The following is a 24,093-nucleotide window of genomic DNA, read 5'->3' as shown; positions in this document are numbered from 1 at the left end:
TTCTCACACATCTCAGCTGTAGATGTCCAGAGTTTTTCTCCTTTCTTGTTTTTTTGTTGTTGATTTTTTTTTTCCTTCCGCTCTGAGCCGGGATCACACTTTCACTAAAAAGGAGCGTGTTTATCAGATATTTTCAAAGCTGCACCGCTTGGCTTACAGATGTCTCTTTTAAAGCCTTCACCTCGATTATGAAACATTTAAACTCGGCAGATTTCTCACAAATCCATCTGAACTCCTGTATAGAGGCCTGATCTCTGAGCTAAGTACCGGCGAACACGGACAATAGTAACGACTAGAGCCCAAATGTCTACTGATGCAGAGATGGAAAATGCTTTTTTTTTCCTCTTAAAGGGGAAAAAACACTATGAAGAGGAGTAGTGGAACTCAGACTGTCATTTTAAAGCACTTGTGTGTCTAATTTTGGTTCCGGAAAGTGGAAAGTAACAGAATAACATATATAGGCTTCAACTATATCTTATGCCTAAAGCAATTTAGAATTTGCGGCAGAATGAGGGGGAAAAGAAATGTTTTTAAAATTGTATTTTTGAGTTATTAGGTGTGTGTGAGTGTGTGTAAACGGCCGTCTTCGGACCTGCTTCCGCAACTAGTGACACACTGCCTTGTAGGAGGCGGCACGCCAGCTCTGTCCAAATCAGCCTTGAATTCTGCCTATTCTGAGTCTGTTGCTTTTACAATCAGCCAGAACCGCCCTGAAGAGGACAAAGACGACAGCGTGGGATCGGGAGGCTCATTTAGTTTGCTTTTTGTTTTTAGGTGGAGGGTTGAAAAGTTCACTGTTTAAGGTATTTCTTTTCAAGTTACAGATTAAAGCCATTACACTGGAGTTTGGAGGTTTAGATGCACTAAAAGTGATAAGTGTTTTATCACCACAAGAGCGCTACTCTTGCGCCCTTTATGGTAGCTTCGCTAAGAAGGGGTAACTTGGAATCTCAATCGGAAAATTTGCTTCAAGTGACACCCCAGTTCACACACATCGGTGGCAGATCACAAAAGTAATCTCTCTATGTTTCTTTGTGGATAGTTTTAAGGGTAGCATAGCGAATATTTGGAGCAAACGTGAAGCTGTCCGGCGCTGTCCTTGATGCTGAATCTGCTCCATTGTGAACACAGATGTTTCAAATACAACATGCAGAGTCGGATTCTCAGTTTACTGCTGCGCTTCATCTGCAGCAAAACTTCAAACTCTGGTCTGGGATTTGCTAATAATTTTTGTTCAATTACAAGAGCAATTTTTATTTATTTATTTTTGCTAAAAAAGAAGCAGTCAGAGACCTTTGACTGCTTCTCTTTGGCAGGAGAAATTTGGTGCTGAATCTGCACCGTTCCCTCAATAAAGATTCCTCTTAAACATCCTCCTGATTGAGGCTCATCATGAGTGTTTTTGCTCAGACTCACCTAAAAACCAGTTAGCTGAGTTGGTTTATTTTGAGATTTGATGAGAAGTTCTAGTTTTAACCATTAGAGAGAATCTTTCCGTGGTTCTCAACCCAGTTCTGCCGCTCTCCTTGGTCCTGAACGTTTGCGCTGCTGAATCCCAGGCCAGCATTAGTAACTGGATTATTTGATACGGAGCTCTGGAGCTGTCTTTGGTACCGAGTCATATTTAGCAATAGGAACTCTTGTTCTCATCTTCTGTCGAGATTTGGAACTGTCCATGGTACTGAGCTTTCTGATTGGATGATCTAGTTCTGGCGCTCTCCTTGGTACCGAGACTGCATCTTATCGGCCGTCTTGCCAGCAGAAGGTACTGTCCTCAGTTCTGAGCTTTGGCGATGCTGAATCATGCTCAGAACTCTTTATCACTGGATTTTTATGTTATAAATGCACACAGACCACTGAAGTAGACATTACTGCATCATACCATACACTGCCAACTACTGGTCATCCACTGCAAGTGCAAGAAAATATTAGTTAAATCCAATATGGCAGACGGATGAAAAAGCAACTCAGAAATATCCAGTCCCTCCTTCTACTGTAGAGGATTCTTGCAGATGAAAAAAAAAATATTGTGACATCAAGTAACCCCTAAAGACTAATAATACAGATGTATTTTCCAAATAACAACCTTGTATTTAGAGAAAATTACATCTGATCACCTAGGGGAAAAAATCCTTTCTCCACCGTTTTTTATGCTTTAAGAAAACCAAAAACACTTTAGAAAAAAACAAAATCCTGACATAAAGAATCATAATTTGTGCATGAAATGGTTAATAGTCAGTCTTCACCAGTAGTGGGAGCTGTCTTTAGAGGCTAATCTGTCCTGGGCATTGAGTTTGTCACATGGTAGACTTAATGGCGGTACTGGGAACTATTTTGGTCTCCTTTTTTGTTTTCTTTTGCTAAACAAGATGCTTCGGGACTCCTATGGCCCTTTAGCTGCTTCTCTGATTACTGTGCTCCTCTTTGGCTCATCTGTTTAGGTCCAATCAGGGAGAATGGAATAAATTGAGGCAGATTTTTTTTTTGTATTTACACTCATCTAGGCAAAGAACAATTAAACAGATGTAAAACAAAAACATCTGCCAGTATGTTTAGGATTCTTCCTGTCAGAAACAAACGCATCCAGATCAAAGAAACATAATAATAATAAAAAATACTTCTGTAAAAGGGCTCAACTGCAAAACCTCAGATATTAAGAGAGACGAGGTAAAGCAGAAAGTATAACACTAACTGGACTGAATCCAATAGAGTCTTTTGTTAGTCTTGGATTGCTCCTGTATTTGTAGGTGGTCCAAACTCCCAAGATGAACATTAGCAAATACTAACCTAAGCAAAAAATACACAAGAAAATTAAGGTAATAAAAATAGCACTGCTTCATTTCCTGTGCTATGTTATACTGTACAAAAGTGCCATCAAACAGAAGCAACCTGGCCTCCAACTCGTTCCATGCCTGCTTTAAGAATTCATGAGCCACTAAAATATCCCAATATTTCACTCTAAGTGAATATTGGACCCAAATTGTACAAAATAAGCAGAATAAGATTTTCCACAATTACACAAGCCTGGACTCTCCCAGTATTAATGTGTTGACACACATAACAGGGAGCGATTCATTTGTACTGCTCAGTTTAGTTTTGGAGTTCTGCATCTAGTTTTCCTCTCGTAGTTCTTCTGGCTCCGCTTCAGCGAGATTTATGGCTCCGTTCCCCCCTCAGGTAATCTATTTGGATTGTCATAGAAAACACAGGACCAAAGCAAAGGAATCATTCGTTTGGAATTTGTTTAGGACGAAGTGGGTCATAACGAAAGCATTTCTGCTGTGTGTTGATTCATTCAGCTAGACAAAATGCCTAATCCCTACATAACGCAAAACATGTGATTGTGATCTTAAAGCTGAACAAGATACGGACATATTGAGTAAAATTCACTAGTAGAGTGAAGATGTTTCCCCTTCCAGTCTGTAAACGTTTTAGCCATCTGCCACTGGTTGTCTGGTATGAATGAGTGCCGGATCACTTTTTCTTCTTTATATATTTTGTTTGTTTTGTTTTTTTTTAATCCAATTTGATTACTCATCTTCAAAGAGTTTTTGAAAGCAAAACTTTAACACAGCAGTTTATGGGAGGACTACCCCTGACCCTTCCAACCAAAAGGAAAGTGCATGAATGGAAGTCCTTGCAGCCAAGCACAGATTTGATTTGAAAGCCTTAATGGAGGCACATCCAACCCGTCCTCCCCAGAGGGCGCTCCCCCTGCCAGAAGCAAAGAGTTCTTGTGTCGTGTTTGAAGCCCAGCTATAGAGCTTAAATACAGGAAGACCAAGCCGCCCTCTACCACGTCCCCCAGTGATTAAGAACCTTTTCAGAAATTGAAGTGGGTTTCTATGCCCAGATTAATGACGGTATCACTGAATCAAACAGCTCAAAAACCCTGGAGTAGGGTCTGGAAACGGGTACAAGAAGCTTGGCAGAGCAAAAAATGTTACTGCAATAATGTGGCCAATCATGGATAAAGTGTCAGCTTTCAATTTGTCTATCATTTGCTTTTTTCTTTATGGATTTCAGAAAAGTTTAAACCCAAGATAACTCATGTTGGTGTCACCTAGTTCAAATGGAAGGGAAACACTAACCAAAGGGCTAAAATTAAAATGAGCTTTTGTACCACTTAATAATCCGTCCTAAAGTGACACAAAAAGGTCTGGCGATTTTTAGAATACTTGATTCTTGTGTGTGAGCAACTGGTTTTCAAAAAAACAAGCAAAATTACTAATTTAGGTGGGGGAAAAAAAAAAATTGGTTTATGTATTTAGACCTGGATATAGTTTGCTTTGATTGGAATGTCACTGAGCCTGCAGTATATTTACATTTGCATACCGCGTTCCTGGGTAGCGCTTATTGTCAGGAGCTTCAGGACGTTCTTTTTCTCCCCCCCTTTTCTTTTGGTGTTCATGTTCCGCTTCCTTGTTTCCTGTGAGTTCTTCCAGCCAGGAGTCTAGTTCAACTCCACAGCTGCACCCAGTTTCTAACCAGCCGCTTGTTCCTCCTTCAGTAATCGACTCTCCAGTTTCTCACCCAGCTCTTTGTTAGCTCGTTGTTTCCATCAACATGTCTCCTGAGCCTTGTGGTTTCATTTTTGTAAGTTTTTGGTTTGTCTTAGTTTAATTGAATAAACATTTTATTTCTTTTTTTCAACCACCTTCCACTTTTGCAGGAGAACAATAACTTCTAAAGTTGTTTTCAATAGCACATCAGTTCTTGTGTCACCGGCTTCCTCTTTTTAAAATGATGAGACTTCAATTTCTGGTTTTTGGTCTATAAAGCACTAAAGGGTCCCAAGTTGCTTGTCAAGCATGCGCCATGTTACTATCATTATCAGCTACTCTTGGTCACAGCCACAGATCATTAAAGGTGTCTGGAGGACACGAGGCAAGTATGTACCATAGAAGAAGAAAAGAGGGTGGATAAAAGCTGGATCTTTATAACCCAACACTGATCGTTGTCTAAGTTTCCTTCACTATTGCTCCATGGACCACTAAGACCTTCAATCAAGTGTGTTTATTGGGGGATAAATCGAAGAAAAAGTTCAAAGGGTTTGAATATATTGTAAAGCACTGCAGTGTGAAATATTCTTTTTTTGTTGTGGACATGATTTTTTGTTTGTTTGTTTGTTTGTTTTGCCTCCATCGCCCTCAAGTTGCACCCAGACTCAGCTGGTGGGACTGCCCCCATCGATCATAAAAAACATAATAGATTTAGTGCGTCAGAACTGGTAACGGCAAGTAAACGGCAGTAAAAAATAAATAAATAAAGATTTATTTCTAATCGAAGCGAGTTCTCCGGTGGACATGATTGAACTTTCACTTACGTGTTCGAGCCGAACGCGAGTGAACTAAGAGCTGAAATCGGTGTTATCCAATTACATTTAGCCTATAAAACAGATTTACATGACGTCGTCCGGACGCAATAATCTTTCGAAATTATGATTTGAATCGACGGGCCACTTTTGGGTGGTCCTTTTATATTGATTTTTGCTGGAAGCCGTATTGGGAAAATACACACACACACACACACCAGCTCAATACCTTCTAGCCGTATTTTACACAGCTTTCATTGGATATTGGCGTAACGGCACCAGTCTGTAGTGATATCTGCGGCTTTCTCGCTGACGTAATATTGACTGATCCGAATGTTTACTTTGGACACGATCACTTAGAGTCGCACATTGCGCTCTTTCCCTCTCCCAGTCTCCGTCTCTCTGCCCGTCCCCTTTGCTTTCCTCCGGCGTTCACGCAAAGATCCTAATCCATTCCCAGCTGAAAGGGTCACCTTAAAGGAGTTTGCACCTTAAAGGAGTTTGCTTTTCTTTTTGTGTGTGCGCGCGGACGACCCCTCTTGGGATTCTATTCTGTTCGAGTCGAGCTGGTGGAGAGCCGTGGAAAGATACCACAGGTGAATGGAGCTTTAACGACGCTGCGGTAGAGATGATTGAACAGTTTAAGGTTTCCATGAGCGCAATCTGTGCCTGATTTGACAGAAGCCGAGTCTTTCGCGGCACTTTGTGATAACTGAAGCGGACCGAGTTAGCTTTTTTCCCCCCTCCTTCTTCCGTTTTTTTTTGTTTTTTTTGTTGAAGACATAAAAAAAAATTCTCCTCTGGCTTTCCTAAAGGATGATATGACCTTTTCTTTTGCGCAGTGGTGGCTGCTTTCCTACCAATTTCTTGGATCTTTGTCATGCCTTTCTGCAGGATTACTCACGGAGATATGAGCGCACTAAGAAATCGAGTTGGATTGTAAAACAAAATTGAGATACATTCATTAAAACAAAATCGTTGCTCCTTTTTTATATTATTATTTTTTTTCACCAAAGCGGGAAGTGCTGCTTTGTGGTAATCAATGGCTTCGGTGCCGAGGTCGGCAAGGCGCAAAGATGCCACTCGCTGGCCGAGGATGTCGTCAACTTTTTGGGCTGTGGTGCTCCTGACGGCGCTGTTGGTTCTCTACTGCGGTAAGTTTCCCCCCCCCCCACTCGCTGATTTCTTTATTATTTACTTGACCGCTGCGCAGTGGGGGTGACTGTGTCATGTGGGGAGGATTTCACATGGAAATCACGCAAGTGATTCTGGCGACTCACTCTGAATAGTGATGATTTCTCCTAACCCCTCAGTAATTTACCAGCAGAGCGTTTTGGGCTCCATGCTGTACCTCTGAAAGCAGCTGTAGCTGGAGAAAATCTTGCGTGAATTCGTGCCTGATCGCGATGTGCCACACGCATACCAAACGCGCAGTGGCGGATCTTGTATGTGTAGCACCCAGGGCGAGCCTTACACAGGTCATGGAATCTCACCAAAGAAGGGAAAAATAGATGCATTTTCAGATTTGGAAGCTATCAGAAACATTAAAAAGTTAAATAAAATAAAATGAAATTCTCTGATTATCACTGGGATGAGTGGATTCTTGTTCAGCGTGCTTTATGTTGCAGAAAACACTCCACATCACCTTGTCCCTACCACATCGCCACAGCTTAAGGTGATGTCAGCATCATACTGTGGGGGCTGTACTAAGATTTAAATATTATTTAATCAGTGCAAAAACAATTGGGTCCATGTTTGGCCAGTCTATGCAGATAGTTTTGATGTTCATCTCAGTCTGTGTTATGCTTCATGTAAAAATTAGTTTTTAAAGGAAATTTATTCAGTTCAGCTGTAAATACAGTGCCAATTTGCAACAAATGTAATGTAAGAAACATTTATAATCGGATCAAATCGATACAAGTCAATAATACAGAAATAATTTAGACACATACATTACACTTCTCTCCTACTAAAATAGTAGACAGACGGATATTTGTAGTCCTACAAATACAGCTGGTAAAGCACTGAACAAATCAAGATTTCAATTGACACCAAAAAACTGGGAAAAAAGTTCATCCTCATAAAGAAGTTTAAACAAATTTGTTTAAGATATGTATAGTAAAGTGTGATAGTTCTAGAAATAAGTATTGAACACGTGGAGCAACATTCGAAAAGTCAGGAAACCACCTGAAATCTGTTTTTAAACAACCTTCCTTCTGCTACTTACAAATTTATATTTATTTTAATATTAACTGATGGCTCATAAATAATCCCTCTCAATTCCAAAGGACTGTTGAGTGGCACTTTGGGCATAAGCAAAGAAAAACTCGCACAATGTCTTACTGTAGCAAAATATAGTAACAGCAATTGTATGTTGCATCTAAACTTCTATATGTTCCATAAAGTGCCTTTAAGAACCACAGTTGGGAAATGAAAAGAACATTTCACTATAAGCCAGCCAATGGTAGGCCTCCCATGTAAGATTTCTGACTGAGGAATCAAAAAATTGAGAGTTGTCCAAGAGACACTGAGTACTTGCGGAGAACTCCAGAAAGTCAGGTAGGCACAATTTTCCTACGACAACAAGGAATAACCTTAACCAAAATGGTCTCTAAGCGCACTCGTTGCACAAGACTCCACTACTGAATAAAAAGCATCTTGAAGCTTAATGGCCAGTGATAAACAAAGAGAACACAGTCTGGTGAGATGAGACCAAAGCTTTGAATGTTATTGGAGGAAACACACCACACGAAATGTGACGTGTGCAGGTCGGAACGCCATGCTGTATGCTGCCAGACAGCATATGGTGCTGGCAGATAGAATTTAAGGAAGGACGAATGGAGAAATCTACTGGGAGAGTCTTTGGTAAGAGAGTCTGGTAAGAACGTGGAGAAGAAACAAGTGCGAATTTCCGAGCAAGAAATGGTCCCCCAAACACACAGCTAAGGAAACTCTTAATTGGCTTCAGAGAAACGAAGTGAAGCCGCTAGAAATGGCCCAGTCAATCACCTGACTTGTATCCAATTGGAAATCTTTGGAAAGCACCAAAGTTTAGAGGTGAAGATGTTAAAGACACTTTAACAGACCAAAATCTCGCCTGAGGAGCAATTTACGCAACAACTGTCAGTATGCTGGAGTCGTCTTGAAGAAGTTATTACCAGAAAAGGCCTTAAAACAAAGTTTTGACTATATTTCTAAATGTATGTTCAATACTTGCTTTCCTGTCATTCCATATAACTTCATTTGTGAATAAAATCTGCTTTGATTGAATGTTTAGGTTCTTACCAAGACATGGTGTGAGTTTTATGCCAATAGAAATATTAAACTTTTTCAGCAGAACAAACCTTAGAAACATTAAAAGTTGATCTTCACCCACCAATCAATGTTACCTGCATGTGTAAAAGAATCTCTTGAAGGCAGGGGACAAAACCCGACTAACCCAGAGGTTTGCATCCTCATAAATCTGGCACTGTTCCTCATTATCACCCTTTCATGCATGAATTATGACAACCTCGCTTTGGAATTTCCCCGGGGGTTTTCAATCATCTTTACGGATGTCGTCGTGGACGTCTTCGGGGGCGTCGAGAATTCACACGTTAAAACATCAACATGTCAAATTTGAAAAATGGATCAAAATATGTAGCGTTGTTGTTAAAATTTCAGCCTTTTCTAATTTCTTTCACTGTGATGCAACATTTTTTTTCCTCGATTCTGATTCCTCAACCTGTCCTCCCATCTCTGTTATCTGCCAGTGATAAACGATCGCTATAGCAACACAAAAACACGTAGTCTTTGAAACATTTTGTGTTTGAGCTTCCAGATGTCTAGGTATTTTGTTTGGTTCGTGTTTGTTCACTTAGCATCCACACCCTACTTATTTATTTACTTGACATTTTTCAGTTTGGCCCTTTAAAAAAAGCACAATGACTTTAATATATTTTGCCGTATATCTTGTTATGAAAAGCTACGAAGCAGGAATATTTATATGTTTAAATATTAATAAAACTGTTCAAATAAAACCAATGAAACATGACGTCCACTTTAACAGATTAATGGTTAATTGGTATTTCTTGAAAAAAGGTAATATTTTAGTGCCCAAAATTGAAACGTTTAATTTATAGAACAATCCAGATACTATGTGCACGGTTTCTACGTAGGTAGCTGTTTGCTTGGACAGTAGGTGGCAGTATATGGAGTTACACTCTAGAATCAAACGAAAAAGCTTATGTGCAGGTTTACAACGAACATCCACACACATGCAAAATATTTTTTTGATCGCTACCCGCTGCAGTTACCACTATTTGTGATCACTATACCGTTTTTTTTTTCTTTTTCTTTTTTGTTTGTTTTGAAATTCGTTTTCACAAATTCATCCATCCCAAATGTTTTCTCAGAGTGTTTGTAGGTGCACCCTGTCACTCCCCAGTGTCTGGATTTGCGAACAAGTAACACAATATTCTGTTGAACTACTTGTTGTGGCCCGAGAGTGATGTCATCCTGGGCGGTGAGCCATATGAACCATATAAAAATGCTTCTAAAACAGCTTCTAAAACACTGAACTAATATCAGGAAGATATTATATTTCTGAATGAGCCTCGTTTAGCTGTAAAGACTGCATGTTCCAACGAAGCCATTATTAGGCAAATGTATGCAGACCATCACCCTCCCGGCACACACACTTACACGCACACACACATACTACACTTCCTTAGGCTACTTTTCTGGTATCCTTTCACCTTCCTATCTCTCCCTCCTGCCTGCCTCCCCTATCTGTCTCAAGCTGCATGTGACTCACTTTTGAGCAGAAATCCAGCTGGCACACGGCCGCTCAGTCTGCTACATGTGAGAAACGGAGGCCAGCTGAAAAAGAAAAAGAAAAAAAGCCAACCAAACACAACTGTGTAATTTAAAGATACTATCCACTAACACAAACACACACAGTTTTACCTCATCGGTCATTCCTTCGTTTCCTATTTACAGTGTGCAGATGATTCCGTTTGCTTTGCAATCACATGAGCTTCAGGTTAATCAATGGTGGTGGAGGGTTGGGGTTGGATTATGAGAAGCAAAGCCTTTAGATAAGAAGAAGGAGATGGACCCTTTTCTTCCTTTGTGATGCCTTTAGCCATGTCAATTGATCCCATGCTTGTGTCCAATCAATAAAACTTGGATGTTTGTTTCAGTGCAAGAAAACTCAACCTCTCACCTAGCAACACCTTTTACTCATTCTGGAGCTCGGTAATCGGCTGCAGTGACTCCACTCCAGCTCCAGCTAATCTGGATCGTTTTATCAAAGATTAAGCTGACATAATTCATGTTCAAACTTCTCTACTATGATTTCTCTCCTAATTGTTTTCATTTGATTGGTTCCCGCAGCGTTGCGTTTTCTTTAGTTTCCTCCACGTTCCATTTATTTCAGCTTTATCCTCGGCGCTTGGCTGACCGCTGCCCCACCTGCGGTGAATATATGTCGCTGTGACGGAGGTCGCTGCTCTCCCAGCGTCTCCCTTTCTCTCAGCAGCTCTCTGTTCTCCTCTTCTTCCCTAATCAGTCTCTATATTTATGGAGGCGCAGCTTATTACTTTCCTTATAAAATGCTGTAAACAGCGGCGACTGAACTGTAATGTAAAACAGGGGAGCAGTAAACTGTAATTTTTGCTGAGGAAATAAAAATTCACGTCAAATAAATAGTTTTTCAGTTGATTGCATTATTTTTACATTAGAGCTCATGCTTCTTTAACAGAATATTAAAATATGGAAGAAAATGAATCTATATTGCTAAATTAATCATTATATGTTTGAAATGCAGTCAGCACTTTGATATTTGGCAATTAAAAGCAAGCACAACATGTCTTGCAAATATTGATAAATATGTCAGTATTATCAGTTCCAAAACAGAACAATCAGCAGAAATTCAGAATTAATAAAGTCTAAAATATTCAGAAATATTCAGAAACCTTCCTGCTTGATACCAAGTATCAAACAGGAAGATGGGATTATTTTGATGTGAAATACTTTTTTAGCCAGAGTTATTGAATTGTTTATATCTTTCTGGAAAAATCAGCCCTGAAGCTCTCTGTTTCGCACTGCACTGATTGAAACAGGTCAGTGATCCCAAACAGCATCACATTTACAACAGGATGCCTGCAAACCCAATGAAAGAACACAAACCTGAAACTGATGACTGTTTTTGTTCCGAAATGACTCGCTGTTCGTAAATAAATAACGAGTGTTGAAGCATTTACATGCTATAAATGCTAATGTCCAAAGGATCTTCAATAATTTCCTGGTAAAAATAGGGCGCATATCTTAAACTAACTGTAAAGCACGACGGTGAAAGTGTTATGATGTGGGATATCTTTGATAGTTATAGAATTAATCATTTCTCAACTTCCTGTTTTTGACAAAGTCAGCGTTAATATGTGATTCACTGTCTGCCTGCAGAAAACTGGGTCTTAAAACAGCAAAATGTCAAAATCAAAGTATACAAAAAAAAAAATAAATGCTGTAAACATGAATGAAAACTTCCCTGAAACTCACTGAAGTGTTCTGGCTGTACATTCTTTCAGCTCCAAAAAGTTTAAATGTAAATGTCCCGAAGTAAAAAGGAGCAACAAAAAAAAAGTCTAATGTGATAAAGTGAGACCATTCAGATAATAAAAACAGGATTGCTCAGGTTGTAGCTGCTAACAGTGCTACTGAATTCTGCTGAATCATAGCTTACTTTTAATTATTAAGTTGCAGTTTTCTTTAATGTATCACTTTATCATTTCGGCTTGGATTTTTGGTAAACAACAAATTGACAGCACGGTGTTTTATTACATACGTTTGCTTAAATTCAACAAAGAAATACTTTTCTACAAGTTTAGAACTACAACATAACTTGTGTAATTCATTAACTGAGGCTAATTTTTGTCTTGACTTTTTTTTATTTTGACTTTTGGGTAGCATACTGCTCTGAATGACTAGCCAGAAACTTACTATAAACATAGTAGTATACCGTTTGGTGATGCTTAGCCATGGTTTGTAACTAAAGGCTACTTCTCTTCCCCCACCAGTGTGTCGTACAACCATAGGGGGAAAGAAGAAATCTCTGTGATTACCACTATGACTCATATGATGCCTGTCATCCAGCATCAGTGTCTAACTTAACATGGTCTGCCATTCTCATTCAGGCCCTTCTGAAAGGGAGAGACTAAGCAGAGTAGAGGGAGGCAGTGAGGGGATAAGAGATGCAGGAGGAAGCACGGACACTCAACGTCCGCACTTGAGTCTGGGAGGATGCAGGTTAAAAAAAAGAGCTAGGATGGGATTGATGGGGAAGCAATTTGAAGGAATCGAGTAGAGAGTAGAGAGAAGGAGTGCAGCAGAGGGCAGAACAAAAAAAAATTAGAAGATAAATCCCAACAACTCCACTTCTAACATTTGATTGGCGCTGAATACAGTAATCACAGCGAACCGCTTCTGCACCCGCTGATTACAATAACAAAAAGCAACGTCAACAACACCGCCCTCTGTGCACTAGCTCCCTCCTCTGGCAGCTCGCAGCCATGGGCTTGTTTGCCAACGGTGCAATTATGCATTCATGAGGCCTCAGCCCGTGCATGTGACTGCTGAAGAGAAAGCGGATGAGGGAGATCACACAGATAGCTAATAAGTATGCTAATCTTATCTCAGGATGGCTGAGGACCGTAGGAAGGCTTAGGTTCAGATCCGAGCTGCAGACAGGCAGGAAGAGGAAGGGCGCTGAGGAGGGAAGAGTAACAAGTGGAGAAGATCTAAGAGGGAAAGTGAAGAGAAAAACCGAAATCATTCACAACTCTTTTCTCTTTTTTTGTCTTTAACAATTCCTGATTTATTTCAGCCTCAGAAATCATGTTGCATTCAAGTATCAGCAACAATGTGACAGCCCAAAAAAGAAATGCTTACTTAAAATTGCCTAAAGTTAATACTTTCTGGGTAATTTCCCCTGCATAGAAAAAATGAGACACAGATGCAAACTTGCAACCTTCTCTATTGCCATTCACCACATTTTGCAGTGTGGCCTTTTGTGTTGCGTGACTGTTTACAAGCTGCCGGAGTTCTGCAGCTAAATCAAGTGATGGGTGACTACTAACAAAAATGGCTGCTGAGGGGCATCTACAACGTTAAGATGATGTTGAACCTGTTGTGTCTTTGCATTTTATGAGACCTTTAAAGCAAATAATTGCGGATAGATTCTGACATGAGCTGCTTTGCATACGTTTTCATATCAAACTTTTCTGTTGGCATTTTACTGAGATGTAATGCAATAGACTTAAAGTTGGAGGTAAAATATTTATCCAAATAAAAATGTGAAACTCTGGTATGCGTTTTTATGGCAAGCAGATTATGGTAAAAACTGAGGAGCAGCAAAGGTGGGCGAAAACGACTGACAGGAAAGCATCGCGTTGTTTCACATATCCAGCATTTAAGCATTGGGCACTTCTGGGGCAAAGTATACAAGTATTAGACTTCAATGCTTTTGTAAGATGAAACTGAAACTAAATACATAAAAAACCACCATGTGTAGCACACAATTAAGACAGCAAATTACTCCATTCTCTTAGTGAAACATGGCAGTGGCTGCATCATGTTATGGGGAAGTCTTCTATAGACTGGACTGGGGAAGACGATCACTTTTCAGCAGAGTTGAATAGCTGAACAGTTTAGATCAGAGGCGTCCAACCATCAGTATGTGGACTGCTACTGGTCTGTGGGTCTGCTGGTAATCGGCCCATGAGAAAGATTTTAATCTTTGAAAAAACTGGAAGCTTTGGAACAAGTGGGGACAAGAGGAAGTGGAAAGATGGGCAGTTTGGTTGTTGAGGCGGATCCTTAATTTAGATCAGTTTATTTATGTAACATGGGATTTCAATGCACTTTAATTCTGGAGTTTAAGAAAAACTACAGAACTAAATCTACTTAACTTATGGCAAGAGTAGAAAACTGGATGCTTTCACTTGGAATCGGTGAGAATCTCAGTGTATTGATTTGCAAAATTGGTAGATATATTCCCCAAAAGATCTGTGCAGCACCATGTTGTACAATACTGACTGAGGGGATTTACATCTAAAGGTTGCACTTGGTATTTTTGTGGAAATTTTTTTAACTTCCCTTCTGCGTTATAAATATGGACTTCTTGTGTTGATTTCACATAAAATCTCAATGAAATGCATCAAATTTGTGGTATGAATATGACAAATTGTGAAAAGTCAAAGAATTGGTGCTCAACTGGCCGAAGCCAATGTGAAACTTGTAAGAGCATGAATGTGTCAGAATGTCTTAGGCATAGATGTTATCTGTGAGGGAAGAGGGACAGATTTCTGTCAGGCAGCAACAGAAAGACCCTCATATAGCCTGAGGAAACACAGTCAGCAGGTTTAGTTTTCTACTAAGAAAGCAAAAACTTACATTATTAAAACTCCATTAAGGGTTTTAAAAATCCTTTCCATATGTTAAAAAGGAATCACTGAGCACTATTTACACTAAGGAAGGAACATACCGTGTTTCGTCATTACTCTAACCATACAAAGCAGTAGCTTTGATAAGGGTTAGAAATAATTAGAAGCATTTTGTGTCTTAGATTATAAAATATTAAGATGCTATGGGCCCTTGTTTGTTCATGGATTCTTCAAGAATTATGCAGCATAGCCAAAGGCAATTCCTTTTTCCTGTAATCTGTGGGGTACTCTTGTCATTGTGGTGCTCTTTTTGTGTGGATGTTTCCTTATTTAGACATGAAATGAGATCTTTATGTGCTGCTTGAAATATGTGCATGAAATATCTTCGTGGAAGATATTTGACAAACTGATCAAGCTGAAAAAATCTACAGTAAAAGACGTGAGCTGTAGTCAAATGTTGTACTTGTGGTTGTCAGTGCTAGCTTGTAGGTCGTTCAGATGGTTGGACTACCAGGGCTGGTCAACGTAGAAGAGAATCCATCAATTAAAACCTTGTACAGGACCAGTTCTTACAATTTTTATTGCTTTTGGTTAAAGAATAAAATAAGGTATTTTTTTTGTTTTTTTAGGAGAACCCAATAATTCCTTTTCCAGAGATCAAAGATTCTCATTTTTTTATTCCTTAAAAAAAGAACGGGTATGATATCAGTGGAATAAAAGTGAAAGTTTGTATTGAGGAAGAACTGAGAATATTTTCCTCTTTCTGAGCATACACAATGCCTATTATTGTTTTGATGAACACCATCAGTAAGGATAAAGCCAGGTGACCTTTTTTTTTTTTCCAGATGGTTTTTTGTCATGGCTAGTTCCTTTTTTAGATCTCATAATGGACTACTCGGGTTATCTTTGACATTATCATTTGTCTGATGTGAAATATTGTGTAACATAAATAGCATGTAAGCAAAATCACGAGGATTATCAAAGCTCCTATTATTCCCTCTTGCTGTTTCTCTTGCTCCTTCTGCACCTTCACAACCAGACATTTCTCTCCAAAGAAAGGAGAAACCCAGCACACCCATAATAACATGCTAATATGCTGTGACATTTACTTAATGTGAAAACAAATTGCAGAGTGTTTGGAGTTTGCATTTAGGCAAAGTATCACCGTACCAGCTTCCATGGCTAATTGCACCTTAAATGCTCCATGTCTACTGTGAATTAATTATGTGTCAATGTGACTTTAATTACCATTAAAAGCATGTGTATAATATTTACATATCATAAGTAGTTTGTGACTGCGAGGCCCAATAGGTCACAGTCAAAGTAAGCAGGTTTATGCAAATGTCCTCTGTCTGGTTGTCCAGTTGCATGAGAGCAAAGAAAATGGATTTCTTAAAATAAAAAAACATTTAAAAAATCACAAACGGATTTATAAAAGTCAGGAGCTTTGCAGCAAAGTCTTTTTTTGTTTGCACTAAGATATGGAAACAAATAAATTAAATAAAAACCGTTTGAGATGGCTTAATTGGCTCTGGATCTGGACAGTGACTCGCGGCGGGCTCTTGCCTCGAGAGGATTCGAGGATGTGCATTTTGTGCTTGTTTTTGCCTAAGGCCACTAAACCCATTCAGAGGGAAACGCTAAAGCTACTCCTCCTTTATTACTGGGAGAAAAGCAATTGCTTGGAAGAAAATGCCAGAATGGTGCTTTGAATTCCTGGAGGGGCCCATCACCGAGACACAGCCCATGGAGCTGAGACAGCTAGCATCTGGAGCACAGACATGGCGGCAAACCGGAGAGAGAGAGAGAGCGGGGAGAAAGGAGGGAAAGGAGCAGAGAGGGAATGAGAACGAGGGAATAGAAGAAGGAAAAGGGATTATAAAGAGAGAGTGGTTGGAGGAAAACCGAGAAAATGGAGAGTGCGAGACAGACGGAGTTGGAGGTTACTGAGAAACCCTGGCAGTAAGAGGGACTACACAGACGATGAGACAAAAGACAGACAGTTGAGAACACTCAGACACTCAACCAATTGACAGCCGATTGGGGAATGAAGTCGGCTAACACAATGAACCAGTCGGCAGACAGACGTGCCGCAGAGTAGCCAAGAGGCTCTCAGAAGTAGAGACAAATATTACATTAGAAGAGACAGAAGCCATTTGTCACAGCGTGAGGCCTGAGAGGTAGTTAAGCTGCAGAACGTAGGCACCCATCGCCCTTCTGATGCATGTCACCACCAGGAGGAAATTGTGCTGAAGTCAACTCCGTTCAATCAATTGTCCGGTGTCCTTCGGTGACTCCCACACTTAACAAGATCACACTGGCGCAAACTTTTGCCGCCCTGAACTCCTGAGAACTTGTTATGCGGCCTTGAGGGCCTCCTTTCGATTCTGTCCACCATTCTTTTAGTCCTCCCTTGTCTCCGTGTCTCGCCGTCTTCTCGGCCACATCAAGACTCGGTGACAAGCGTGCTGACAACTGCGATTCGGTCTTAATCTCGCTGCAAGGTAAATCTGCTGGAGGATCACGACTCCAAAGACAGCAGCACTCTCGAAGCAGAGACATCCGAGATTCGGTGTGACTTTTAGCCAGTCGCCTGGTTGGTCTATTAACATTTTTGGCTTTTGATTCCTAATGTGGATTTCTTTATTCGTCATGGGTTTCATTAATAACACAGCTGGGGTAGGTTCATAAGAAAACATTTATATTACCATCCCTTTTTCCACCGTTGTCCTTCTCTCCTAACTGAAGCTGGTGACATGTTCCATGATTGATATGGAAATTGCAAAGCGCTTGGCCTCATTTATCATGCGCCAATGCTTGCTGCTGTTTCAACAACCATTTTGCAATGCGGCAACAATGAAGTAACTGCAGTTGCTATGATAGAGAGTGGAAATGAACATGCAGTTCTCATTTTAATGACACAAACCAGCATTGGGCTACAAATGATATGGTACCCTTAATATGTTTGGGTATATTTTCACTCCAGTTTTTTTTGACTCCCTAAAGACTTATAAAGTCAGCTGGCAACACTAAATTGGTCCATGATGTCTTTCTGTATGTGTGTGTATGGTGGTTGTTAGTGATGCCACATACAATTTTGGAGGTGTAGCGAAAATGTTGCATGTTTTCAAAGGTTTTTCAAAGAAAAGACTGAAAAGTTTAATATAACATTGTATTCATTAAAAACGGATGGAGCTAATCTGTTAAAGACGGCAACGGACTTGGTACTGGGGTTGATGCTTACCTGTAAGAAGAACAATAACATATAGCTAGAACTACAGGGGAAAATATTAGATCAAACCACAATATTGTATTGCAAATGTCCGAATTCCAGAAATAAACTTAAATAAGAGAAGGTAACAACACTTGAAAGTTGATATTCAAACATTTCCAGCCCAAAATGTCCTTTCTTCTTTCTTTTTTTTTTTTGCAAGGAACAAAAGGACAACGTTTTCTCAAGAAAAAGCAGGTAGTACTCTATTTTCTTTTTCTATGAATCCTTATTTCTCCACCTCACCACTGCACTACTTTGTGTTCATGTAAAATCCCAATGAAATGCATTGAAGCTTGTGGTTGTTGTGTTAAAAAACGTGTTAACGGAACAAATATTTTCAGAAAAAGGCTTCGCCCAGAATATCAGCGACATATACTGATGAATGTCAAATTAAGACTAAAGTTTTACCTTTAAAAAAGCATTTAAATCTAATTTTACCTTACATACATTGGTCATTTGTATTCAAAACAATCTGATGCTTGCGTGGTTAAAACTGCCGTAGTTTGTTATATATTCCATCTTTGCTTTAGGAGTGAACAAAGTTACTCTCCCAACTCTGTTTTCTTTGGGATTGTTGAAGAAGTAAGTTGAGATTTAAAAGCCTCAGAGTGAATAAGCCAGATCACGCGGCAGTAGGGGATCAGGCTAATGTTACGACAGAAAACTCAGGTGGACGTTTCTACCTGAAAAGAGACGAGGCAGTCAGATGAAGTAAGTAGCTGAGCTTTACTGTTGCTGTTTCTGCTACTTGGGAGAGTGCTAAAGCGTCCTTGGAGCTTTACGACAGGATCTTATTTTGATAGATGCACTTTTCTTAAATTAAACCATGCTGAATGTATCAGATTGTTGCCTGAAACTATAATAAAAGTTTTGAGGTATGATTTCTTTTTTCTTCACGAGATAGAAATACAGAACAAAGTTTTGTCGTCGTGGTTTAAACTGACTTTGATAAAAGCCATCAGGTTTTTGTTTCACTGTTTAATAGTGTGGAAAAAACCCCAGATCCTCAAAGGTTGAAAGTGACAAAAACAGAGCCAAGTAGTACAATCCTCCCCATAAAAGCCTTGTTTTTTTGCTGTTTGCTTTATTTCTTCACAGGATTCACTAAATAAATTACGTTAAATAGTCTTGTATTTAATGCAGCCATCTGTTCATCAGGTTGTTGTCTTTCAATCCACAAACACAGCAGATACAAATCTGATCTGAAATATCAAGAAAAATCACTTTTTAAAAACTTATTTCCATGAAGACCTGAGGAACTCCTCAAACGGGACTAATTTTTAAATAATTATTTTTATTTTTTAAAAAGAGATGAAAAATAAAAAACAACAACAATGTCTTGCTGGAGAGGATGTGGAACGGCATTCCCAAATCCACGAGCAACACCAGTTGAATTAAATCTTGAATTAATTGTGATATGGGAACATTTTGCTTGTCATTTAAAATGTATCAGATTTAGGCTGAAGTGAATCCCAATTCTTTACGATGTTGCTTTCAAGCAGATGCTATATCGTAGTAGTAAATCTGAAATTTACGGAGAATGGAGACTTGGGTCAAAGACGTTCTGTTGAAATACCTCGACTGGTTTCCATGAAACCATTCCTTGTCTCGTCACAGTAGAAAAATGAAAATTTCACACACTTGATCCCAACACAGGTGCTCTATACCAAACAGACTCGTATTTGGAAAGCCTGACAGGACTTGAAGTCCTGTCAAGAAATGTCTTTCACTTCTTATCCTTAGACAAATTTCAAAACACCAGCAAACACAGCAAGATTGGAAACAGTGTAACAGCCACTATAATGGATTTATAAACCTTCTGTGGTGCCAAATAGTTACACTATTGGCCAAAAGTTGTTGGTTTTCACTGCCCTTCATTACTTTTGTTTTTAATGCAAAATTCAAGTATTTTCAATCTTACCATCTAAGTCATTTGAATTATATGTCTTTCCTGTTTTTAACAGTGGCTTTGATAAGCAACAAGGCTGTTGCATGCTATAGTTTATACCAAAACATTCCATATTTTGTAAGTGCCTTTGATTAAATGCTTGTTTGACTGGCTAGTGACCCCACATGGGATGCCTGTGATCCATCCTACCTGTGGGCCTGGTGTGTGAACTAAGTTGAAGACTTCCTGCTGTCACGAGGGTAAAAAGAAAAAATCAGAGAGAGACAGAGAGAGATGGCAAAGATGCAGGGAACACCGAGAAGGATGGGAAGGGGACAGAAGGGTAGCACCGCTGCGAGGGATACAGTCGGAGAAGTCTCTTGAAAGTGCTTAGTGAGCTGCAGCAGTGTAATTCCAGCTGATACTCTCAGACATGCTGAAACATGTCTCGGTTATGCATGCATGGCGGGCTGAAGGCGATTTGTTATTTTTTTCATGCACTCCTACTATCTCGGTATTTCTTTCTGTCGAGTACTTCCTCCCTCCACCCCCTTTCTCCTCTGCGCCTCCCGCTCACTCATCCCTCCCACCCCCACTCTTAAGCCCTTGGCAGTGATAAACCCTTCCTTTGTCATTTTGACTGCAGAACATAAGAGTTATGCCTCCCTCTTTAGGGTTGAAGAGCTCATTATGGCTCCTCAGCATGGAGCCTATAGGCCACAGATTACTCTATGTAATGTCACACATTTGTTGAAATTCTTGCCGTTGCAGCTGTTTGCGTGTTATTTTGTTGGACCTTTCGTGCTTTGTAATTCCTGCTCCAAAAACACCATGTCATGTGAAAACCAGAATTTTAATGAGACTACCTTTAGGAGTTGTGCAAAGTTATAAAAGCCTTTGATTTTCCTTTGATTTTTTTTTCTTCTTTTTTATTTTTTAGTTACCTTCTGGTTTCTCATTTGGGAACACTTTAAAGTGTGTAAATGGTTTATTGTGGAGCCAATGACTTCACGCAATTTTAGGCCCAAAACACAAACATCACTCATTATTTTCTGGGAGGGAGGGGGGTAGAAAAGCACAGTTTGTGTATCTGAATAAGGATCAAAGATCACTAAAACAAAACGATTGCAGGAAGAAGGTCACAGATTGGAAAATTTCCAGGGAAACTTTTTTCTCAGTAAATATATTTCAAATGTGCCTACTGACGTGGATTTTGCATTGGATGTCTTCAATAAGCAAATAAATACCACACATCAAAATAAATCAAAACAAATGTTTTGCACAATGAAGATGACATTGGGAATAGGATTTTTACATAGTACTGCACCTCTAAGATGTCATTATCAACTTTTCAAATCCCTCCTTTTCACAACTTGAACCTCTATTTTATAGTGTAGAACCATCTGGAAAACAACCTTCACCACAGAGCTTAGGTGAAATCTTCAAGTCCTCAAAGGCTCAGATTCAAGTTGTGAAGACAGCAGCAGTATTGTTCAGGGTTTTGAAGGAATATTGTCTCTATACTTGTAGATGATATTTGTCTTGTAACCCACAGATCTAGCAGCAGGCTTTAATAAACTACATATTGTACCTTGTCATCTCAAGGCCGTCATGAAATCCTCACAAATATTAGAAGCTGCTATTATTGTTTCATTTTGCATCAATGATGCATTTGTCACCAGCTCTCCCCCCTATTACATCAGAGGCTTTTCGGTTCCAAATGTTAGTTGATGAATCAATCCTACACACGCGCGTACGTTTGATTACTCCATTTGTCACTGTCTGTGGGGACCACATCAGTGAAATGAGCACAGAGAACACCTCGCCCGCTTTATCTCCTACAGAGTCTGTCCCGTACAAGCGACGAACAACGGTAAACATTCGGTAAGAGCAGGATTTATGATTTGTATCAATTCCCTCGGCCTTCGGAGAACACCGCATGCGGCGTTTTGAGATTCGCATCAAAGTAGACGGTGCCCTGATTTCAGCCACATGGAAGCGTGCATGCACAATTTATTGTGGCGCAGCTCTGGCTCAACAAAGGGCATGCATTATTCAATGACATGCAAGTTTCAATTAAAGAAAGATCACATGGTTGTCCTTTTTTTTTTTTTCCCATTTTCCCCCGCTACTACGCAATAGCAATGGAGGGTGGTTGACATCTGCTGTCGAGGGTGCTTTTGGGGAACGGTGGCGTTCGGTTGATGGGTGTAAATTTTGTGTATTCTGCTCCCATCTCGCGTTAAGAGGACAGATGTTGGCAAGCTAATTAACAAATCTCCGTGCGTCGTCAACGATCTCCTCTGCATTCAGGGGCTGCAGAAGGGAAGGGAGATGTTTTGTTGGATGGCAGTATATCAATACGCGAGCGTCAACACGTGGCTGCTCATGTGCGTGTGTGTGTGTGTGTGTACAAATCTTCATCCTCCCCTGGCGCTATAAAACACCACCACCACCTAATCCCCAAGCGCTTTGAGTGACACAGTTCGGAGTGAAATGAGACACATGAGGCAGAGATGAGGTGCAGTGGATTGTTTTCTGCTTCCTATTGAAGCAACGTGTTATCATAGTCCGCCATTTTTCTTTATTGTATATGCTGTGAGGAAGCCACATTATGTGGCTTTGGGGCAAGTCAGATAACGGTTAACAGATTTCAGCACTTTCACATCACAGGGAAGTGTCGTGTTATGAGCCCACGTTGGATATTTCCAAATTTTTATCCATTCTCTCCCTTTGAGATGCTCACTGGAATCAGGATATAAGCATTTCATAACAGTCTATAGATAATTATTGATTCGTTTTGTTTGGTTTTAATTAAATAAAATACTGCTAAACCTTTTAAGGAGTTATGGGGCTTAAACTGCTGCTGCACAACGTACCCAGCAGGTTGTTGCTAGGTAACCAAAGAGTGAATGAGTTGGTTGATGGCACCAACCTTGCTTAGCTGACTGTGAGAGGTTGAGTGACTTAATACATCTCCCAGAATGCTGTGCGGTTGTGGATTGTTGAAATGATTGAATATCAGACGAATTATGTATTGATATTAATCACGTGTCTATTGCGACATATATTATTGATTTATTGTCCAACCCTAGTCACACTTGTAGCTTTTGCTACTTTTGGACAAAGATAACTTTGAGTAAATATTAAAATTTCCGGTAGCAGTAGAGTTATGGTAGCTGTCAGTCTTGCAGTGAATCTGAAGAAGCCTCTGACTGAAGACACTCTTAGACAGCCGTATGACTGTCATTGCAGCTCCATATGCAGACGGCAATCACCATATTCCACAGTAGCGTGTCCTGGGTGACACCATCAGTTGTGGGGAAGCTCTGCTAATTCTCCTCTTTAAGTCTCTCCGGCTGAATAGTTAGAAAGTCGGGCTGAAAGACTCCGGAGTCAGAGATTTTGCTCATTATGATCGATGGAAAAGATGTTTTGAACTTCCTCCTCCTCTCTCTGCTCTTTGGTCCTGCTCTGCATCCATGAAGCTCCTTTCTCAACTCCTCTGGGATTTGGGGTTTTAGCTTAGGACTTATTTGAACTCTTGAGATGCTAATTATCTGCTCCCAGTTGTAAAAGCAAAACAACAACAAAAAAAACTTGTTCCCATGGTTACATGTCATAAAAAAAGGGAATACTTGCCCCCCAAAAAGGAATACCTTAGCCGTATATATGAACAAAATTAACAAATTTAATTTCCCTTGAGGTATTTTTGCATTTGATTTGAATTTGAAATCAAGCCTACTGTAACAGAGATATGCCAACATGCTTTTAGAGATGAACAGAAATCAGGCAAAGTCAAACATGATGTTGGTAGTGTGGTGATCTAGGACTATTTTCCTTTTGTCAGGATTCAGACAACTTATCAGAACTGATGAAATTATGACTTTGACTTTCTTGGCGTAAGTTCAGCCATCAGTTCATGACATTAATCTTAATCCTAAGGACTGAAATGACCAAATTAAGACAATTCTGAAAAACGAGTTGGACAGAATTTATCCACAGCAATGTAAAAGATTAATTAACACTTATCAGAAAAACTTGATGGGAATTATTTTAGATCAATGGCTTGTGTCCTGTTTGCCACGGTTGATGGCGATGTACAACCGGATTCAGTGTGAATATGCTAGCGGTGTATCTGTTGTTTGAAATGACTCAAACAAAGTCTGTAAATTCTGGATGTTAGACCATTGTA

The 24,093-nt window shown here is 39.8% G+C and overlaps 1 protein-coding gene across 1 annotated transcript in view; it reads left to right on the top strand.

Annotated features, from left to right (window-relative positions):
* Positions 1-5,570: 5,570 nt before the first annotated feature.
* The window catches only part of tafa5a (TAFA chemokine like family member 5a), a 175,397-nt gene continuing 156,874 nt past the window's right edge, over positions 5,571-24,093 (top strand). Inside the window, exon 1 of the mRNA XM_032589696.1 lies at positions 5,571-6,468. Within this exon, the coding sequence (XP_032445587.1) occupies positions 6,357-6,468 (112 nt within the window). The 5' untranslated portion in view covers positions 5,571-6,356. The remainder of the gene's footprint in view (positions 6,469-24,093) is intronic.

Source organism: Xiphophorus hellerii, chromosome 17 (assembly GCF_003331165.1).
Source record: "Xiphophorus hellerii strain 12219 chromosome 17, Xiphophorus_hellerii-4.1, whole genome shotgun sequence".
NCBI classification, from domain to species: Eukaryota; Metazoa; Chordata; class Actinopteri; order Cyprinodontiformes; family Poeciliidae; genus Xiphophorus; species Xiphophorus hellerii.
Note: the sequence above shows the minus strand (reverse complement) of the source record. Positions and strands in the feature narration are given on the sequence as shown.